At 32.3% G+C, this 15,377-nt stretch overlaps 1 protein-coding gene across 4 annotated transcripts in view; it reads left to right on the top strand.

The window, feature by feature from the left end:
- UGGT2 (UDP-glucose glycoprotein glucosyltransferase 2) overlaps positions 1-15,377 on the top strand; it is a 212,494-nt gene that overhangs the window by 18,349 nt on the left and 178,768 nt on the right. For 2 of the 4 annotated variants that reach the window (XM_079137705.1, XM_079137704.1), the window contains exons 6-9: positions 7,730-7,826; positions 8,268-8,337; positions 12,488-12,588; positions 13,197-13,296. In XM_079137705.1, the coding sequence (XP_078993831.1) occupies positions 7,730-7,826; positions 8,268-8,337; positions 12,488-12,588; positions 13,197-13,296 (368 nt within the window). Of the gene's footprint in view, positions 1-7,729; positions 7,827-8,267; positions 8,338-10,563; positions 10,582-11,381; positions 11,860-12,487; positions 12,589-13,196; positions 13,297-15,377 lie in introns of those variants that run through there. The other 2 variants (XM_079137707.1, XM_079137706.1) reach the window with 2 other exon arrangements.

The following is a 15,377-nucleotide window of genomic DNA, read 5'->3' as shown; positions in this document are numbered from 1 at the left end:
TTTTATTGAGATTACACTGAATATATAGATCAATTTTGTGAGAATTAACATTGTAACAATATTGAGACTTATGTTGATGAAAATGGCATATCTCACCAGGTGCGTCAGCAAACAGCTCTAATCCCAGCAAGTTGGGAGGCTGAGGGCAGGAGGATTGCAAGTTCAAGGCCAGCCTCGCAACTTAGTGAGACTGTCTTTTAAAAAGGGATGGGGATATAGCTTGGTTGTAAAGCACCCCCTGGGTTCAACCCCCCCAAAAAGGCATCTTTCTCCATTTATTTAGATATCCTTTGATTTCTTTTATCAGTATGTTTTCTTTCTTTCCAATCTGTATATTTGTTTTTGTCCTGATTAGGACTTTTAGCTCAATGTTGAGTGGGAGTTGAGAAAATATCCTTGCTTTTATCCTGGTCTTTGGGGAAAGTGTTAGATGTTCCAGTCTTAAGTGTTAGATTTAAGGGTTTTTTTTTTTCCTTATAAGATGACCTTTATAAAATTTAGGAAATTCCCTTCTATTCCTAATTTGCTATTTTTTAAAATAAGTTATGTATGTCAACTATTATCAAATGTGTTTTTCCTGCATTTACTGGTAATCATATGATTTTACTTGTTCACTGTTTACGTGGTAAGTTACTTTGAATGATATTCAAATGTTCAAACACCCTGATATTCTTTGGATGAATCTCATTTAGTTGTGACATAATATGATTTTATGTATTACTGGGTTAATCTGCTTGTACTTTGCTCAGGGTTTTTATATATGTTCCTAAGGGGTATTGATTTCTAAATTTATTTTCTCTTAATGTGTTTTTTAGTACTGGTTTTAAAAATGAGTTGGGAAGTATTACCTCTTCTGTTCTTGGGAAGAAATTGTGCACACTTTATTACTTGTTCCTTCAGTGTTGGGTAAGAAGTAAAACCATCTGGATCTGGAGTTGAGTTCACTTTTTAAAAAATATTTCCATATTTAAAAATATTTTAATATTTTATTAGTTTCTTTAATAAATACCAAAACCACTGAAGCTATTTCTTCCATGGTTTGACTTCCATGGATTTGGTTCATTACATTTAGGTTGTCAAATTTATGAATAGAAAATTGCTTATAGTGTATTTTTATTTATTGTCTGATGTAACAGTAGTACCATCTTCACTTTTATTTTTTTTCCTTTCTGATTTAATAATTTCTCACCTCTCTTCTCCCTGCACCCCCCAATTTTTTTTTTTTATTTATTGTAAACAAATGGGATACATGTTGTTTCTCTGTTTGTACATGGCGCAAAGGCATACCATTTGTGTAATCAAAAATCCCCATGCAGTAATGTTGTTTGATTCATTCTGTTATTCTCTCCCTTCCCCCCACCCCTCCCCACCCTCTATACAGTACTTTCTTCCTCCATACTTGCCCCCCTCCCTAACCCTAACTCCAACCCCAACACTAACCCTTCCCTCCCCCCCCATGTGTCATCCTCCACTCATTAGCGATACCATTCGTCCTTTGGCTTTCCGAGATTGGCCTATCTCACTTAGCATGACACTCTCCAACCTCATCCATTTGCCTGCAAATGCCATAATTTTGTCATTCTTTATGGCTGAGTAATATTCCATTGTGTATATCTACCACAGTTTCTTTATCCACTCATCAATCGAAGGGCATCTAGGTTGGTTCCATAGTCTGGCTATTGTGAATTGAGCAGCTATGAACATTGATGTGGCTGTATCTCTGTAGTATGCTGATTTTAAGTCCTTTGGGTATAGGCCAAGGAGTGGGATAGCTGGGTCAAATGGAGGGTCCATTCCAAGTTTTCTAAGGAATCTCCACACTGCTTTCCAAAGTGGCTGCACTAATTTGCAGCCCCACCAGCAATGTATGAGTGTACCTTTCTCCCCACATCCTCGCCAACACCTGTTGCTTGTATTTTTGATAATCGCCATTCTAATTGGGGTGAGATGGAATCTTAGGGTGGTTTTGATTTGCATTTCTCTTATTACTAGAGATGTTGAACATTTTTTCATATGTTTATTGATTGCTTGTACATCTTCTTCTGTGAAGTGTCTGTTCCTCTTCTTCTGTGAAGTGTCTGTTCCTATTCAATATCGTTCTTGAGACTCTAGCCAGAGCAATTAGACAGACCAAGGAAATTAAAGGAATACGAATAGGAAAAGAAGAACTCAAACTATCCCTATTTGCGGATGATATGATTATATACTTAGAGGAACCAGGAAATTCCACCAGAAAACTGTTAGAACTCATAAGTGAATTCAGTAAAGTGGCAGGTTACAAGATCAATGCTCATAAATCCAATGCATTTTTATACATAAGTGATGAATCCTCAGAAAGAGAAATTATGAAAACTACCCCATTCACCATAGCATCGAAAAAAATAAAATACTTGGGAATCAATCTCACAAAAGAGGTGAAAGACCTCTACAATGAGAACTACAGAACACTAAAGAAAGATATTAAAGAAAACCTTAGAAGATGGAAAGATCTCCCATGTTCTTGGATAGGCAGAATTAATATTGTCAAAATGGCCATACTACCTAAAGTGCTATACAGATTCAATGCAATCCCAATTAAAATCCCAATGACGTACCTTACAGAAATAGAGCAAGCAATCATGAAATTCATCTGGAAGAATAAGAAACCCAGAATAGCTAAAGCAATCCTTCGCAGGAAAAATGAAGCAGGGGGTATCGCAATACCCGAACTTCAACTTTATTACAAAGCAATAGTAACAAAGACGGCATGGTATTGGTACCAAAATAGACAGGTAGATCAATGGTACAGAATAGAGGACACGGACACAAACCCAAATAAATAAAACTTTCTAATACTAGACAAAGGCGCCAAAAATATGCAATGGAGAAAAGATAGCCTCTTCAACAAATGGTGCTGGGAGAATTGGAAATCCATATGCAACAGAATGAAACTAAACCCCTATCTCTCACCCTGCACAAAACTCAATTCAAAATGGATTAAGGACCTTGGAATCAGACCAGAGACTCTGCAGATTATAGAAGAAAAAGTAGGTCCCGATCTTCAACATGTCGGGCTAGGACCAGACTTCCTCAACAGGACTCCCATAGCACAAGAAATAAAAGCAAGAATCAATAACTGGGATTGATTCAAACTAAAAAGCTTTCTCTCATCAAAGGAAACTATCAGTAATGTGAAGAAAGAGCCTACAGAGTGGGAGAATATCTTTGCCAATCATACTTCAGATAGAGCACTAATCTCCAGAATCTATAAAGAACTCAAAAAACTCTACACCCCCCAATTTTAGTAATCTGTGTCATCTCTTTTCTTACTATGGCTAAAGGTTTATTGATTTTACTGATCTTGTACAAGAAATAGATTTGGTTTCATTGTTTTCATTTTAACATCATGTATTTCTATTCTAATATTTCTTTTTTGGCGTAGGATTTAGTTTCCTTCTGTCTATTTAGTTTCTTCAAGTGGAACTTCAATTACTGAGTTTATATCTTTTTTTCTTTTAGTATTTATTGTCCCATATTTCCCTGTAGGAACTATTAGTTGGAATCCATTTTAATATATTTTACATATTTTAATGTTTATCTGAGTAATTTTTTAAGTTTCTTTTGAGACTTCTAACTCATGGGTTATTTTTAAGTGTTAAATATCAAATATTTGGTAAATCTTTTGATTTTGTTAATGATGTAGTTTAATTTTGATATAATCTAATATGGTTTGTATCATTTCTGAAAAAATGTAGTTTGGCTCAAAATATGATTTTGTTTTGTGAAATGTTCCATGTGCACATGAGAAGAATGAATATTCTGTTTTTGTTTGGAATGTTTTATAAATATTAGATCATGTTGATTCCTAGATCATCTATATCCTTAAGGATTTTCTATTCTGCCAATTATTAAGAATGTTGAATTCTCTAACTATGAATACAGATTTGCCTATTTTTCCTTTTATATCTGTCAGTTTGTCTCATTTCAAAGTTATTAATGCTCACACTTTTATATTGCACATCCAGCATAGAATGGAGCCTTTCATCACTATTTTACTTCTTTGTCCTCAATATTCTGTTCTGAAATGTTTTATCTGAAATTAATATATCTATTCCTACTTTCTTTTGGTTAGTGTTGTATGTCATATATTTTTATCTATCTTTTACTTTTGACCAAGTTTAAGGGTTAAAAAGCATAAATTACCAGTATTTATGAGAAAACATCAATATTCTTTGAATTAGAAATTTGTGAAGAGTCAGTCATCCCTTCTTCCCTCACTCCTTGCACATTTATCATATGCTGTGTGCCTCTGAATTGCTGTGTGTGTTTGAAAAAAAAAAATCTTTCCCAAACTTTGTGACTTAAGGCAGTAATTACTTCTATGGATTAAGTCTCGGCATTTTTCTGCAAGTGTCATTCACACGGTGGTGGTCTTTCAGCACTGGATTAGGGCTCATGGTTCAAGTTATCCTCACACATGTGTGTGGCTGATGACTGGAGTTTCTTGGTTATCTTCCATATGGCCTCTTACCTTCCAATAGGTTTGACTGCCATTCTTCACATCATGAAGATATAGGCTCCTCAAAGAGTATAAGTTGCAATGCCTCATAAGCCCTAGGCCCAAGAACTCATACACTTCTGCCACATTATTTTAGTCAAGGCAAATAACACGGTCAGCCAGAATAGAAAAAACACTTGATTTTTTTGGTGGAAAGTGGCAAGGCACATTGCAAGGAGGAATGACATGGGAAAGGGTTATTAGGATGATATGCCACAAACATCGCCAAGTTTGGTACTATGCTTAATACTAGTAATGGAAGATGAATAGCTCATTTCAGTGTCTTAATTTTGTTTTCTATATTTTGATAATTTGTGAAGCAGGTTTATTGTGCACCATTACCAATCCCAGGACTATAAATACCTCGTCAGTACTATGCACCAGCAGCAGTTTGCTTGTATGAGTCTGTCGAGGCAGAACATTCATACAAGTTAAGTGAAGTAACATTATTATTCACACACAGGCAGAGAAAGACAACAGATGTTTAGGATTCGTGGCTAGCTATTCCCCCAAGGATCAGGAAAGCTCCCTGGGATGCATGGAGTCTGTTTTTCCATGGCACACTGCAGCTGAAGGACTATGAAAGGGGGCTCTGCTATGAGTTTTATACTTGGGTGGGGGGCCACTGGACAAACTGGGCTAAGTCTGGACTTGCTGTTCTAGGAGAATTGAACAGAGCCTGGGCTGTCCCAGGCTTATATCTGTGATAAGTACAAGTAAATGTCCCATCCTCCTTACCTCAGGATGTTGTGGTTCCAAGGAATACAAGTGAGAAAGGGGGTAAGAACTGGGTCACCAAGGCCATAGGAAGACTTGTCCTACAATAATATCCTATAAAATGATAGTGATTTGGGTGTATTTAGTGCAAATGGGAGAATCTTAGTAAATATTCTTGAGTGTGTTGGCAAAGTAGAATATTTGCAAAGTAGAGTATTTGCATAATTTACATAATGATTATAAAGTAAATAAAGAATGCGTAGGCGTGTTAGATAAATGTATGATTTGTAAATATTTACATGTCTAAGTCATTAATTTCATAAATATTTGAATACTTCTGTGTCAGACACTGTTCACATAACAGTGAATAAGAGATTCTTTGTTCTCAGAGAACTTCGATTTTAGCGACAGGAGGTACAAAACAAATACATTATGGTGGATGATAAAGCGTTTCAAAAAAGGAATGAATCTGAAGAAAATATGGGGATCAAAACATATAAAACATTTGATATAATCTTATCCTCTTAAACCAATACTTCTTGATCTTTTTCTGAGTTTGCCAGAAGGATGAACTCCCATTGATAACAGTGGCATACTAAAGCTGTGATTCTCTACTGGTTGGTGCAGAGCAGAGGCAAATTAGAATAGGAATGGGAGTGGCAGATGTTAAGTATCTGTTTATCTTTTTTTTTTTTTTTTAAAGTCCCCACTTTTCTTTCATGCCCCATAGAGGATATGCCTATCCTTTGAGAATTTGTCTCAAGTTATTTTTTGGAGAATGTGACCATAAATATACTAAATCATATTAAGCAAATATCAGGGTATTTGTAGCATCAAATTATAGCCTTCTGTCTTATGAAATCTTTATATGTTCATAGTTGCTATAATGTAAATTTAGTCAGCATATAATTTTAATAAAAATAGACTTTATCCTACCTTTGGAACAGATGCCTTTTTGTGGGGAAAGTAATAAATTGGAAAACAAAGAATTTTCTTAGTGACATTGGCCAATGAGCATTTTGGTTTGCAAATCTAAGCTTATTAAACTATAATTCAGATTTCATAATTATACATTTCAAATGAAGAAAGGAAGTATGAACTTAATAAACTTTTTTTATTGAGGCACAAAAAACTTCAGTACTGATCATCGATATTGGTTATGTGGAATTGCATTTTTTTATGAACTATGACAAGATTTGTGGCCTTGTAGCTTCAGTTTACTAAGCTACCAATTGATTGTCTTTTGAGTGGATATTCAAAATGTGTTTTTTAAATGGAGCTGTATGAAATTGAAAATTGTTTTAAATGTTTTCAGCTTTGTCAGATTAGTGTAATAATAAATAACCCAGTTTCCACATGCTGTCTTTCATTACAGGATGACCTGAGATGTTAGTAAATGAAATTTTAGTGTAGAGAGCAAAGTTAAATATGTTGTATATCTGAAACTAATTCTTAACTTACTCTTGTTTGGAAATAGAAGAAACCAAGGAGAATAGTCACTGTGGTCATATACTTAATTTAAGTCTTGGGGGAAAGTTCAGGGAGGAAAGAAGAGAATAAAAATAATACATGATTAGGGTCTTCATTCCCTCTACTCTCTACCCCTACAACTTATTCTGTCATATTTAGGATTATAAAACTGCCCCATGCAAATGTGAATTAAGAAAAGACACAGGGTCTTCTAAAAGTTTGCTGAGGAGTGATTAAAGTGGTTTCCTAACCTTTGGGAGTCTCTCAGCCATGTCCCATGTGGATGAGAAAAGAGTTAACTGCCAGAAGATGGTGTTGTCTATCAATTACCCATAAACTTATCTACTCAATAAGTGCACAAGAGCCAATACTCCTTTTAAATGAGAGGGGGCATGACGGGTCTGGCCATACCTGTTCTGGCCTCTAACCACAACATGGAGTCACCCTACTCTTTTATTTATAACACACAGGTAAAGGGGGGCCAAGATCAAAAGGACCACCTTCTGTGAGGGATAGGAGAGAGTGGAGTTAGGGGAGCCATCCTCTTAGGGGGAATATTCCAGAAGGAGACAGGGAACCACTCCCACACAACGCCACATGCTTCCCGGCAGTTTCCAGAAGCCAGGCATCTATCCCTTGGCTCAACCAAGTCTGATTCTGCTAAATAAGGACAGCTTCCCACACTAACCTCTCACATAATTTGCCGAATGATACTGATTATAGCACAATTGATAAGATTTTCAGTCTAGAACCTGAAAAAAAAAAAACCTTAGAGATCTTTTTAAAATATTGTGTATATTTCTGATTGCCTCCTTTTGAATAAAATGACTTTTCTTGCTTGATGGAGTAATCTTAGAGGTATGTTTTATATTTGTCACTTATAGAGAGAAAATTAGGTACCAAAATTCTGATCATAAATACTTAAAAAAACTCACTTTTAGTCAGTTATAGCCCCTCATTCCAAAAACAAATATCAATTTAATTTTATAAAATGTGTTTGAACAGAAACCAAGCTCACGGAAAATGTACTTATCTGGATATGGTGTGGAGCTAGCAATTAAGAGTACAGAATACAAAGCATTAGATGATACCCAAATTAAAAGTAAGTTTGTTTTTATTTTCTGTATTTGAGTAGAATGAAAACTTTGAGGCTTATGTAGTTTTTTTTTTTTTTAAATTAATATAATCCTACATGTATTACTTGAGGCTGGAGATGGGATAAATGTGTTCTTCCTTAGTTTTGAATTTAATTTTAAGCTGAAAGAAAGATATTTAATATTATGGATTCTTAAAACTTCTTTAAAAATAGGAAATTGTGTATCATGCCCAGTAGCTTCCCAACCATTTTTGACGCCACTTAACAAATAGTAGTTTACCTAAGGTACATTGAAGCAGCAGATGAGGCTGCTTACGGCTAGAGATGACTGGCCCACATGTTCTGTGAAATGGAATTTCTTTTCATTGAACTCTGATTTTTTTTTTATTACTTGTTCCTTTCCCAGTCTGAAAATATTTTTGTTTTGTTTTTACTTCCAAAATGTAGCCATGACTAATACTATAGAAGATGAAACTGAAGCAAATGAAGTTCAAGGATTTCTTTTTGGAAAACTAAAGTAAGCTTGAATTGGAATGAAATTTGGTATTGTTAATATGTTTTGTTTCTAAAGGAATTAATTCCATGTGCTGTGTTGGCACATGTTCTTTTTTTACATATGTATTCCATGTCGTTATCATAAAAGTAATACACAGCTAATGTCAGATAGGGAAAGCAGAAGAGCACAAAGCTAAAAAATAATCACCCTAATTCTAAAACTGAGAGGTAACTGTAACTGTCAGTGTTTTGGTGTCTTTCTTTCCAACCTCCTATGCATGTCTTTATAGCTACAGACAAATGCATACACAGACTATTGTTTTGCATAGTGGAACAGTACAGTGTAACTGCTTTTTTCATGTCCTGTGGAATATTCCATCATTTGGAAAAGTTCCACAAAATAGGACTTTACATTCTTTCCCTACTATTTAATTGAATTTTTTTGTACCAATTCATGTGCATCTCGGATTTTCTTTAGCACAAATTATAGGGAAAAAATTGACAAATCAAGGTATATGTTTCTTAAAATTTTGATACATCTAAATTTCCTTTATCAAATTATACTTATAATACTTTTACCCCTGTATATGAATGTGTCCATTTCCAAAAACTTTACTAACCACTGATACTGTTTTAATAATCGTGGCCAATTTAATAAGTGATATGTTTCTTATAAATTCTACATTTATTTCACTGGACTGAACCATTTTGTAATTTGAATTCAGGAACAATCAACTATTGACAGTTTATTATTGCAAGGATTTAATTTTTTCATGTAAATTTACTGACCTTTGAATTTCTTTTTATGTAAATTGTTTATTTCTGACCTCACTTATATTTTTCTTGCTGGGTTTACTGTTCTTGCTAATTTATAACAGCTCTTTCTATACTAAGATTTCTGAGTCTTTCACCATATGCTGAATTATTTATATTGACATCTATTTTCATATTAAGCTTTAAGATGGAAATCTGTTAGTTAGATATAACTGATTCCATTGAGAGTTGAGATTCCATTTCTAATACTGGTCTAGCATCCCTGGAATAACTAGAAAAATAAAAATTTAGAACTTTGGATAACCTGTATTAAGATCACTATTAAATGTGCATTTCTTTCCTTTTACCCAGAAAAAAAAAATCCCATAAACAAAGACTCAGCATATACAGTTGTCTAAACCTTGAAAATATGACAGTGAACATAAGCCAACAAATAATGCCAAAAATTTATAGCATTTATAGCCTTGTAGCATTTTTTATTCCTATTGTTCATTCACAACATGATGCTGTCCAGGATGCATTATGATTTTCCATACTTGAAAGTGGTAACTTGTTTAAGTTGATTATAACTGTTGCCATAATAGGCAAATAATTAGCCACATACCAATACTTGGTTAGGAAGTTTTTATGTTTTGAAGAGAATAAATCATTTATAATTTACTAATAAAAGTCTTAGAACAGTTCATGGCAATTAATCAACATTACATGAATATTAAAAATGAATAAAACAAATGGAAATTTTGGATATCAGGTTATTAATGTGATTCATTTAAATGATGCTAAAAAGAGCCGGTACAGTGGTGCACACCTGTTCCCAGAGACTCAGGCAAAAGGATCACAAGTTCAAGACCAACCTCAGCAACTGGGTGAGACCCTGTCTCAAAATAAAAAGGTCTGGGGATGTATCTCAGCAGTAAAATGCCACTGTGTTCAATCCCCAGTACTACTACTACTACTACTACTAATAATAATAATGCTAAAAAGAAGATACTGCCTGAATTTTTTCTTTATGACGCTGAGTATGAAATCCAGGGCCTTGAACATGTTAGGCAAGCATTCTATGAACTGAGTCATACCCCCCAGCCCCTAAATTGAATCTTTAAAAAAATAAAACTAAAAGATTATTTTAAAAAATATTGTAGAGGGGCTGGGGATATAGCTCAGTTGGAAGAATGCTTTCCTTGCATGCATAAGTTTGACTTAGAAAAACAATTGAAAAAATAAAAATCATATGTACCAGAAAATTTCAAAATTTATTATATCTAAAACTTTACAGATATGAGTTATAAAAATCATGAATAATAATGGATCTTTAGCATGAGGAAATTTATGCTCCACCAGAAAGAAATGTTTCCCTAAATTATTTTTCCACAGATTGTCATTGAAAACTTTTTAACATCTGGTCTTAATTTTATATACTCCTTAAAGTAACCTTTTAAAAATTGTGCCCTTTTTTTTTCTGCCATGCTGATTGAAGACAAGGAATAGCATGGTGAGTCTTCTTTGAATTCTAGTGAATGGGGGTGGCAGTGATGTTATGCACACTTTACCTTTTTATAAGAAGGTAAAGTTGGATTTCTTTACACAGGCAAAAATAAAAGAATGTTTTTATTAACACCTTTAGTTCTTCATTAATGTTACAATTGTAAGTTACAGAGGACACTAAGATGGGTTTTCCTGGCAAATACATAACTATATAGAGCAAGAGTGACATTGTTGGGAATGTGCTTATGCAGATAAATGAATTAAATTTTTAAAGCTTATTGATCAAGCAGTAGTATACTAGTGGCCTTAAAAAGTTAATGCACCTTACAGATTTATCCTAATTCAGTTGCTTCAGTATCTTGGAATATATAATTCTTTCCTATTTTTAAGTACAGCTTTTTGCAGGAATAAATTGCAGGCCTCCAAAAATCCCTTGGAATTCTGAGTTGTTTTTATAAGGAATACTTGATTCTTCCACAGTGACTCAATGGCTTATTTAAAGCAAAGATTGTTTGCTTTGAGGTGTATTATATGAATAATACATATATATAGCCCGAATTATGTAAAAATTTTAGTAAAAATTATGATTATGACTCAATACAAAACATAATGTGATAGCTCTTATAAACATTATTCTGTAACATTAAATATTTATAGTGAACTTTTAGGAAGAAGTTACTTTTTTACCCTGAAAGCTGTCTTCATTAGTCTTGATTTATTTTCAGACTATGGTCCCACATGTAGTAAAGTTAGGAAATATTGACAATGTACTATATATTCTTATCTTTAACCATAAAATTAATATATTTCTGTGTACATCTGTACATTTTTCATTTCACTTTTTTAAATCTTCAGTTTACTGTTGAAAATGTGTTTTGTAAGTTGTGCCGAAATGTGTTTTATAAATTAGCTGAAGTTGTTTTAATTTTTACTTGGAAAGAGGGTCTTGTTTTGTTTTGTTTTTGAGTGGACCTGGAGATCAAACTCAGGGCCTCATATATGCTAGGCAAGCGCTGTAGCACTGAGTCACATACCTAGCTTGTTATTTTTTTTTTTTTAAAGAATTCTATTTAAATAAGAAGTGACGCTATTCTTTTTTTTTTTTTTTTTGTACCAGAGATTGAACCCAGGGGTGCTTTACCACCGAGCCACATCCCCAGCCCTTTATTATATTTTATTTAGAGACAGGGTCTCACTGAGTTGCCAAGGGCCTCACTAAGCTGTTGGGGCTGACTTTGAACTCTGGATTCTCCCACGTCAGCATCCCAAGCCACTGAGATCACAGGCATGTGCCACCACTCCCAGCAAAGTGACACCATTCTTGCTTTCATGATTGATGAAATATTATAATTTAAATGATATGTAATGTAAAATGTCATTCTGCTTTACATTATTATTTGTCTCTCTTTTAAAAGCCTAGATATGTTTACTATTGGGCAAAATTATCCTATTTTAATTTTTTATGAGAATCAGATGGAACTTTTCAAAAATAGAACAAACTCAGATTTTTTAAGAAGAAGCTTTTTAGCCTTTTGGCCAAGATAAAGTGAAAATTGTGTAAGAACTATTTTTACTTTCCTTAAAAAATAGTTTTTATTTTAAATTTTAAAAGCAATACTTAAAATTTTAAAAATTGTTGAAACAAAAAATTAATAATTCTGCCTTCATATGTAATATTAACAATTGAGAGAGTGTATCCTTCCAGGCATTGTTTTATATGAGAAAGAAGACATATATGTATGCATATGTGGCTATATATCCATTATTTTGAATTCTATAGATATAGCTATATCAGTTTATTATCTTAATGATGAATTATTAGTTTGTGTCTAATGATTTGGAAGACAGTTTCAAAATTACACTGGTTATATAATTCGTGGTAGATTATTAACATTAATTACTATTTGATTCAGAGAAATATATTCAGATCTTAAAGATAATCTCACAATATTCCAAAAATACCTGATTGAGAGCAACAAAGAAATGATGCCTTTGAAAGTCTGGGAACTACAAGGTATAGTATTTTAAGCTACCTTCACATAACACTTTGATAACCAATTACTGTTTTATTAAATAAGTTTTTATTAAATGATATAAATTATGACCGTATTGTTATTTATGAATAATATAAATTATATTTTGTGGGAATACATATTCAATTAAAAGATTATCATGAAAGTCATAATTTTATGTTTGCAAGACTTAAATTTCTGAGGTGTTATTTTATATTTTTTCATTTTTAAAGTATATAATTATTTATAGATTAGTTTCAAGTATTAAATGACATTTCAGAGGATCTACTAACATTGCTTGAAAATCCCAACTCAGAAGTCAGGATAAATCAGAACTAAACCTTAGTTTTCTTCTTTTATTACATTTTTACCTTGTTATTCCTTTGCATGTTTCCTTGATAAATTCCTTAATGAAAATATGAAGTGTGAGACCACCTTAATTGAACATAAGTGATAACTTTCCATTTAAAACTTAACATTGTTAAATATGAGTGTTGACATGTTTTTATATTAATCTGTCATACAGGTTGAGTAAAATATTTAAATTGCTTGGAAATATCTCTGAAGATCTAACTTGTGACATTTCTCAATGATATTTTTTTTCTTACAGATCTTAGTTTTCAAGCAGCTTCTCAAATAATGTCCACTCCAGTATATGACACCATAAAATTAATGAAAGATATCTCACAGAACTTTCCCATAAAAGCCAGGTACTTTAAAGTTCATTGGTTTGATTGTAACCAGAACTCTTTCCATTAAGCAAATTTTATGAGAATAGCTGATTTCATTTAACATAAGGATGTCAGTTCTAGTATCTGTAGCTTTTTTGAAATTGGAAACTTTCATCGTTTTTTTTTTTTTTTATAAGTACAGAAAGCACATATTATGTATTCACACTACAAAAGAGAACTATTGAACTAGAGGCTTATGGAAAAGGAAAAAGTTAAATAATTTAAGTAAACAATCTAAGAAAAAAACTTGTTTATGCAATCAATATTAAGGGTATTTTTCTCTTTCCTTTATTAAAGATAATGAAAAGTATTCTACACAGAAGATCTATACACAGAGTTGTCAAATCATGTTCTTGTTTTTTAGATTTCAGTTAATGACATCTCAAAAGTACAGAGTGTTTTGTGGAATACCATCTTTTCTTTTTTGCCAGTAAAACATTTAATTAAATTGCTTCCAGAAAATACTGATGTTTATAGTAAACATCTTTGTTTTAATAGATAATACATTTTTTGCATATCTATAAGTGATCAATAAGTGCATTTTAGATTTTGAGGATTTACAACATAACATGACTTTGATGCTTTTGTTTTTTGGTTAGAAATGACATCATAAAATTATAAGCAACAAGTAAAATATAAACAAAGTTAACCTGTATTTGAGAGACACCACTATATATGCTACAATAGTGTTTTATTAGAATTGGAGAGAGCCTGTGCTCTCAGCACATCTTCTTAATTATCCAGTGATTGCTAAGTCTTTGTCTCAAACAATGTTTTGTACATTTATCCACAGTACAAATTGCAGAATATTAAATCTAGGTATTCTTTACCTTTGAAAGATAAGTAATACATCAACAATAAAATATCAAACATCTTTTAATGGTACCCTGAAAATAGAAGTATTTGTAGCTTCACTTGGAGAATAATGAATATGTTGATATGACTTTTTTTTTTTTACCAGATTTACAGTTGAAAATTAGTCAAGAAAAAATACTGAGAAATCAGTATTTATATATTAAAACATGAAATATGTTTGGGTGTATGTCAGTACGTGTAGTTAGCCTCACTACTCTTATTAACAGCTTTTGAAATTATTAGTCAAATTAAAACAATTTTAGTTTTAATGACAGTTAATCAGTATGACTTTTTAGTAATTATGCTAAATTCTGGTCTTATCTGTGGTTGATCATTAAGAAAAATTTGCAAAATATGCTACCATTACTTAACAGCTAAATTGTAGGTTTGAACATCTCTGAAGACAGACATTTAGTAAATGTTTGTTAAAATGAAATATTTGTTAAATTAATGAAAATTTACATTAATAAATTTTGTTATTTCCCTTAATGCTGCCAAACTGTAGGATATGATACACATTTGTGGGTTTCAAGATTCATCTTTCTTTTTAAACTTTCCTCAAAGCAGAACTTTGAATTAACCATCTAAATTTTTAAATTATTTTTAAATGGATAGATGTTATAACTAAGCATTCTTGGGAGTTTTCAAGTTAAGTATAATCCAAGGGAAATATATTTTAAAATTGTACTTAAATTACAAGAGAATTTAAAAGTCTTAAAGAATGAATAATATAAAGTTAATACAGTTATTCCCCTGTATCTGTATATCGCATTTACAAATTCAGTTAACCATAGATGGAAAATATTCAGAAAAGAATTGTCTGTATCAAACATGTACAGACATTTTTCTTGTCATTATACTTTAAACATTATAGTATAATAATTTCCATAACATTACATACATTAGGTATCCTAAGTAATCTAGAGATGTAATGTATTCAGGAGGATACGTGTTTATTATATGCAAATACTATATTGTTCCTATGTAAGGGACTTGAATACCCATGAGTTTTGGTATCTGATCCTGGAACTAATGCTATACATACTGAAGGAAGACTATATCAACTAATTTAGAATTTATATGCTGTGGTAAGATCCCAGGTTAACAAATTATTTATGTATAGATAATTCCGAGAGTTGCCTGTTTGCATTCACACAAATGATGACATTGGTATTTTCATATAGAATGTCTTTCTATGGGCAAAC

The sequence above is a fragment of the Sciurus vulgaris genome (genome assembly GCF_902686455.1).
Source record: "Sciurus vulgaris genome assembly, chromosome: 4".
NCBI classification, from domain to species: Eukaryota; Metazoa; Chordata; class Mammalia; order Rodentia; family Sciuridae; genus Sciurus; species Sciurus vulgaris.
Note: the sequence above shows the minus strand (reverse complement) of the source record. Positions and strands in the feature narration are given on the sequence as shown.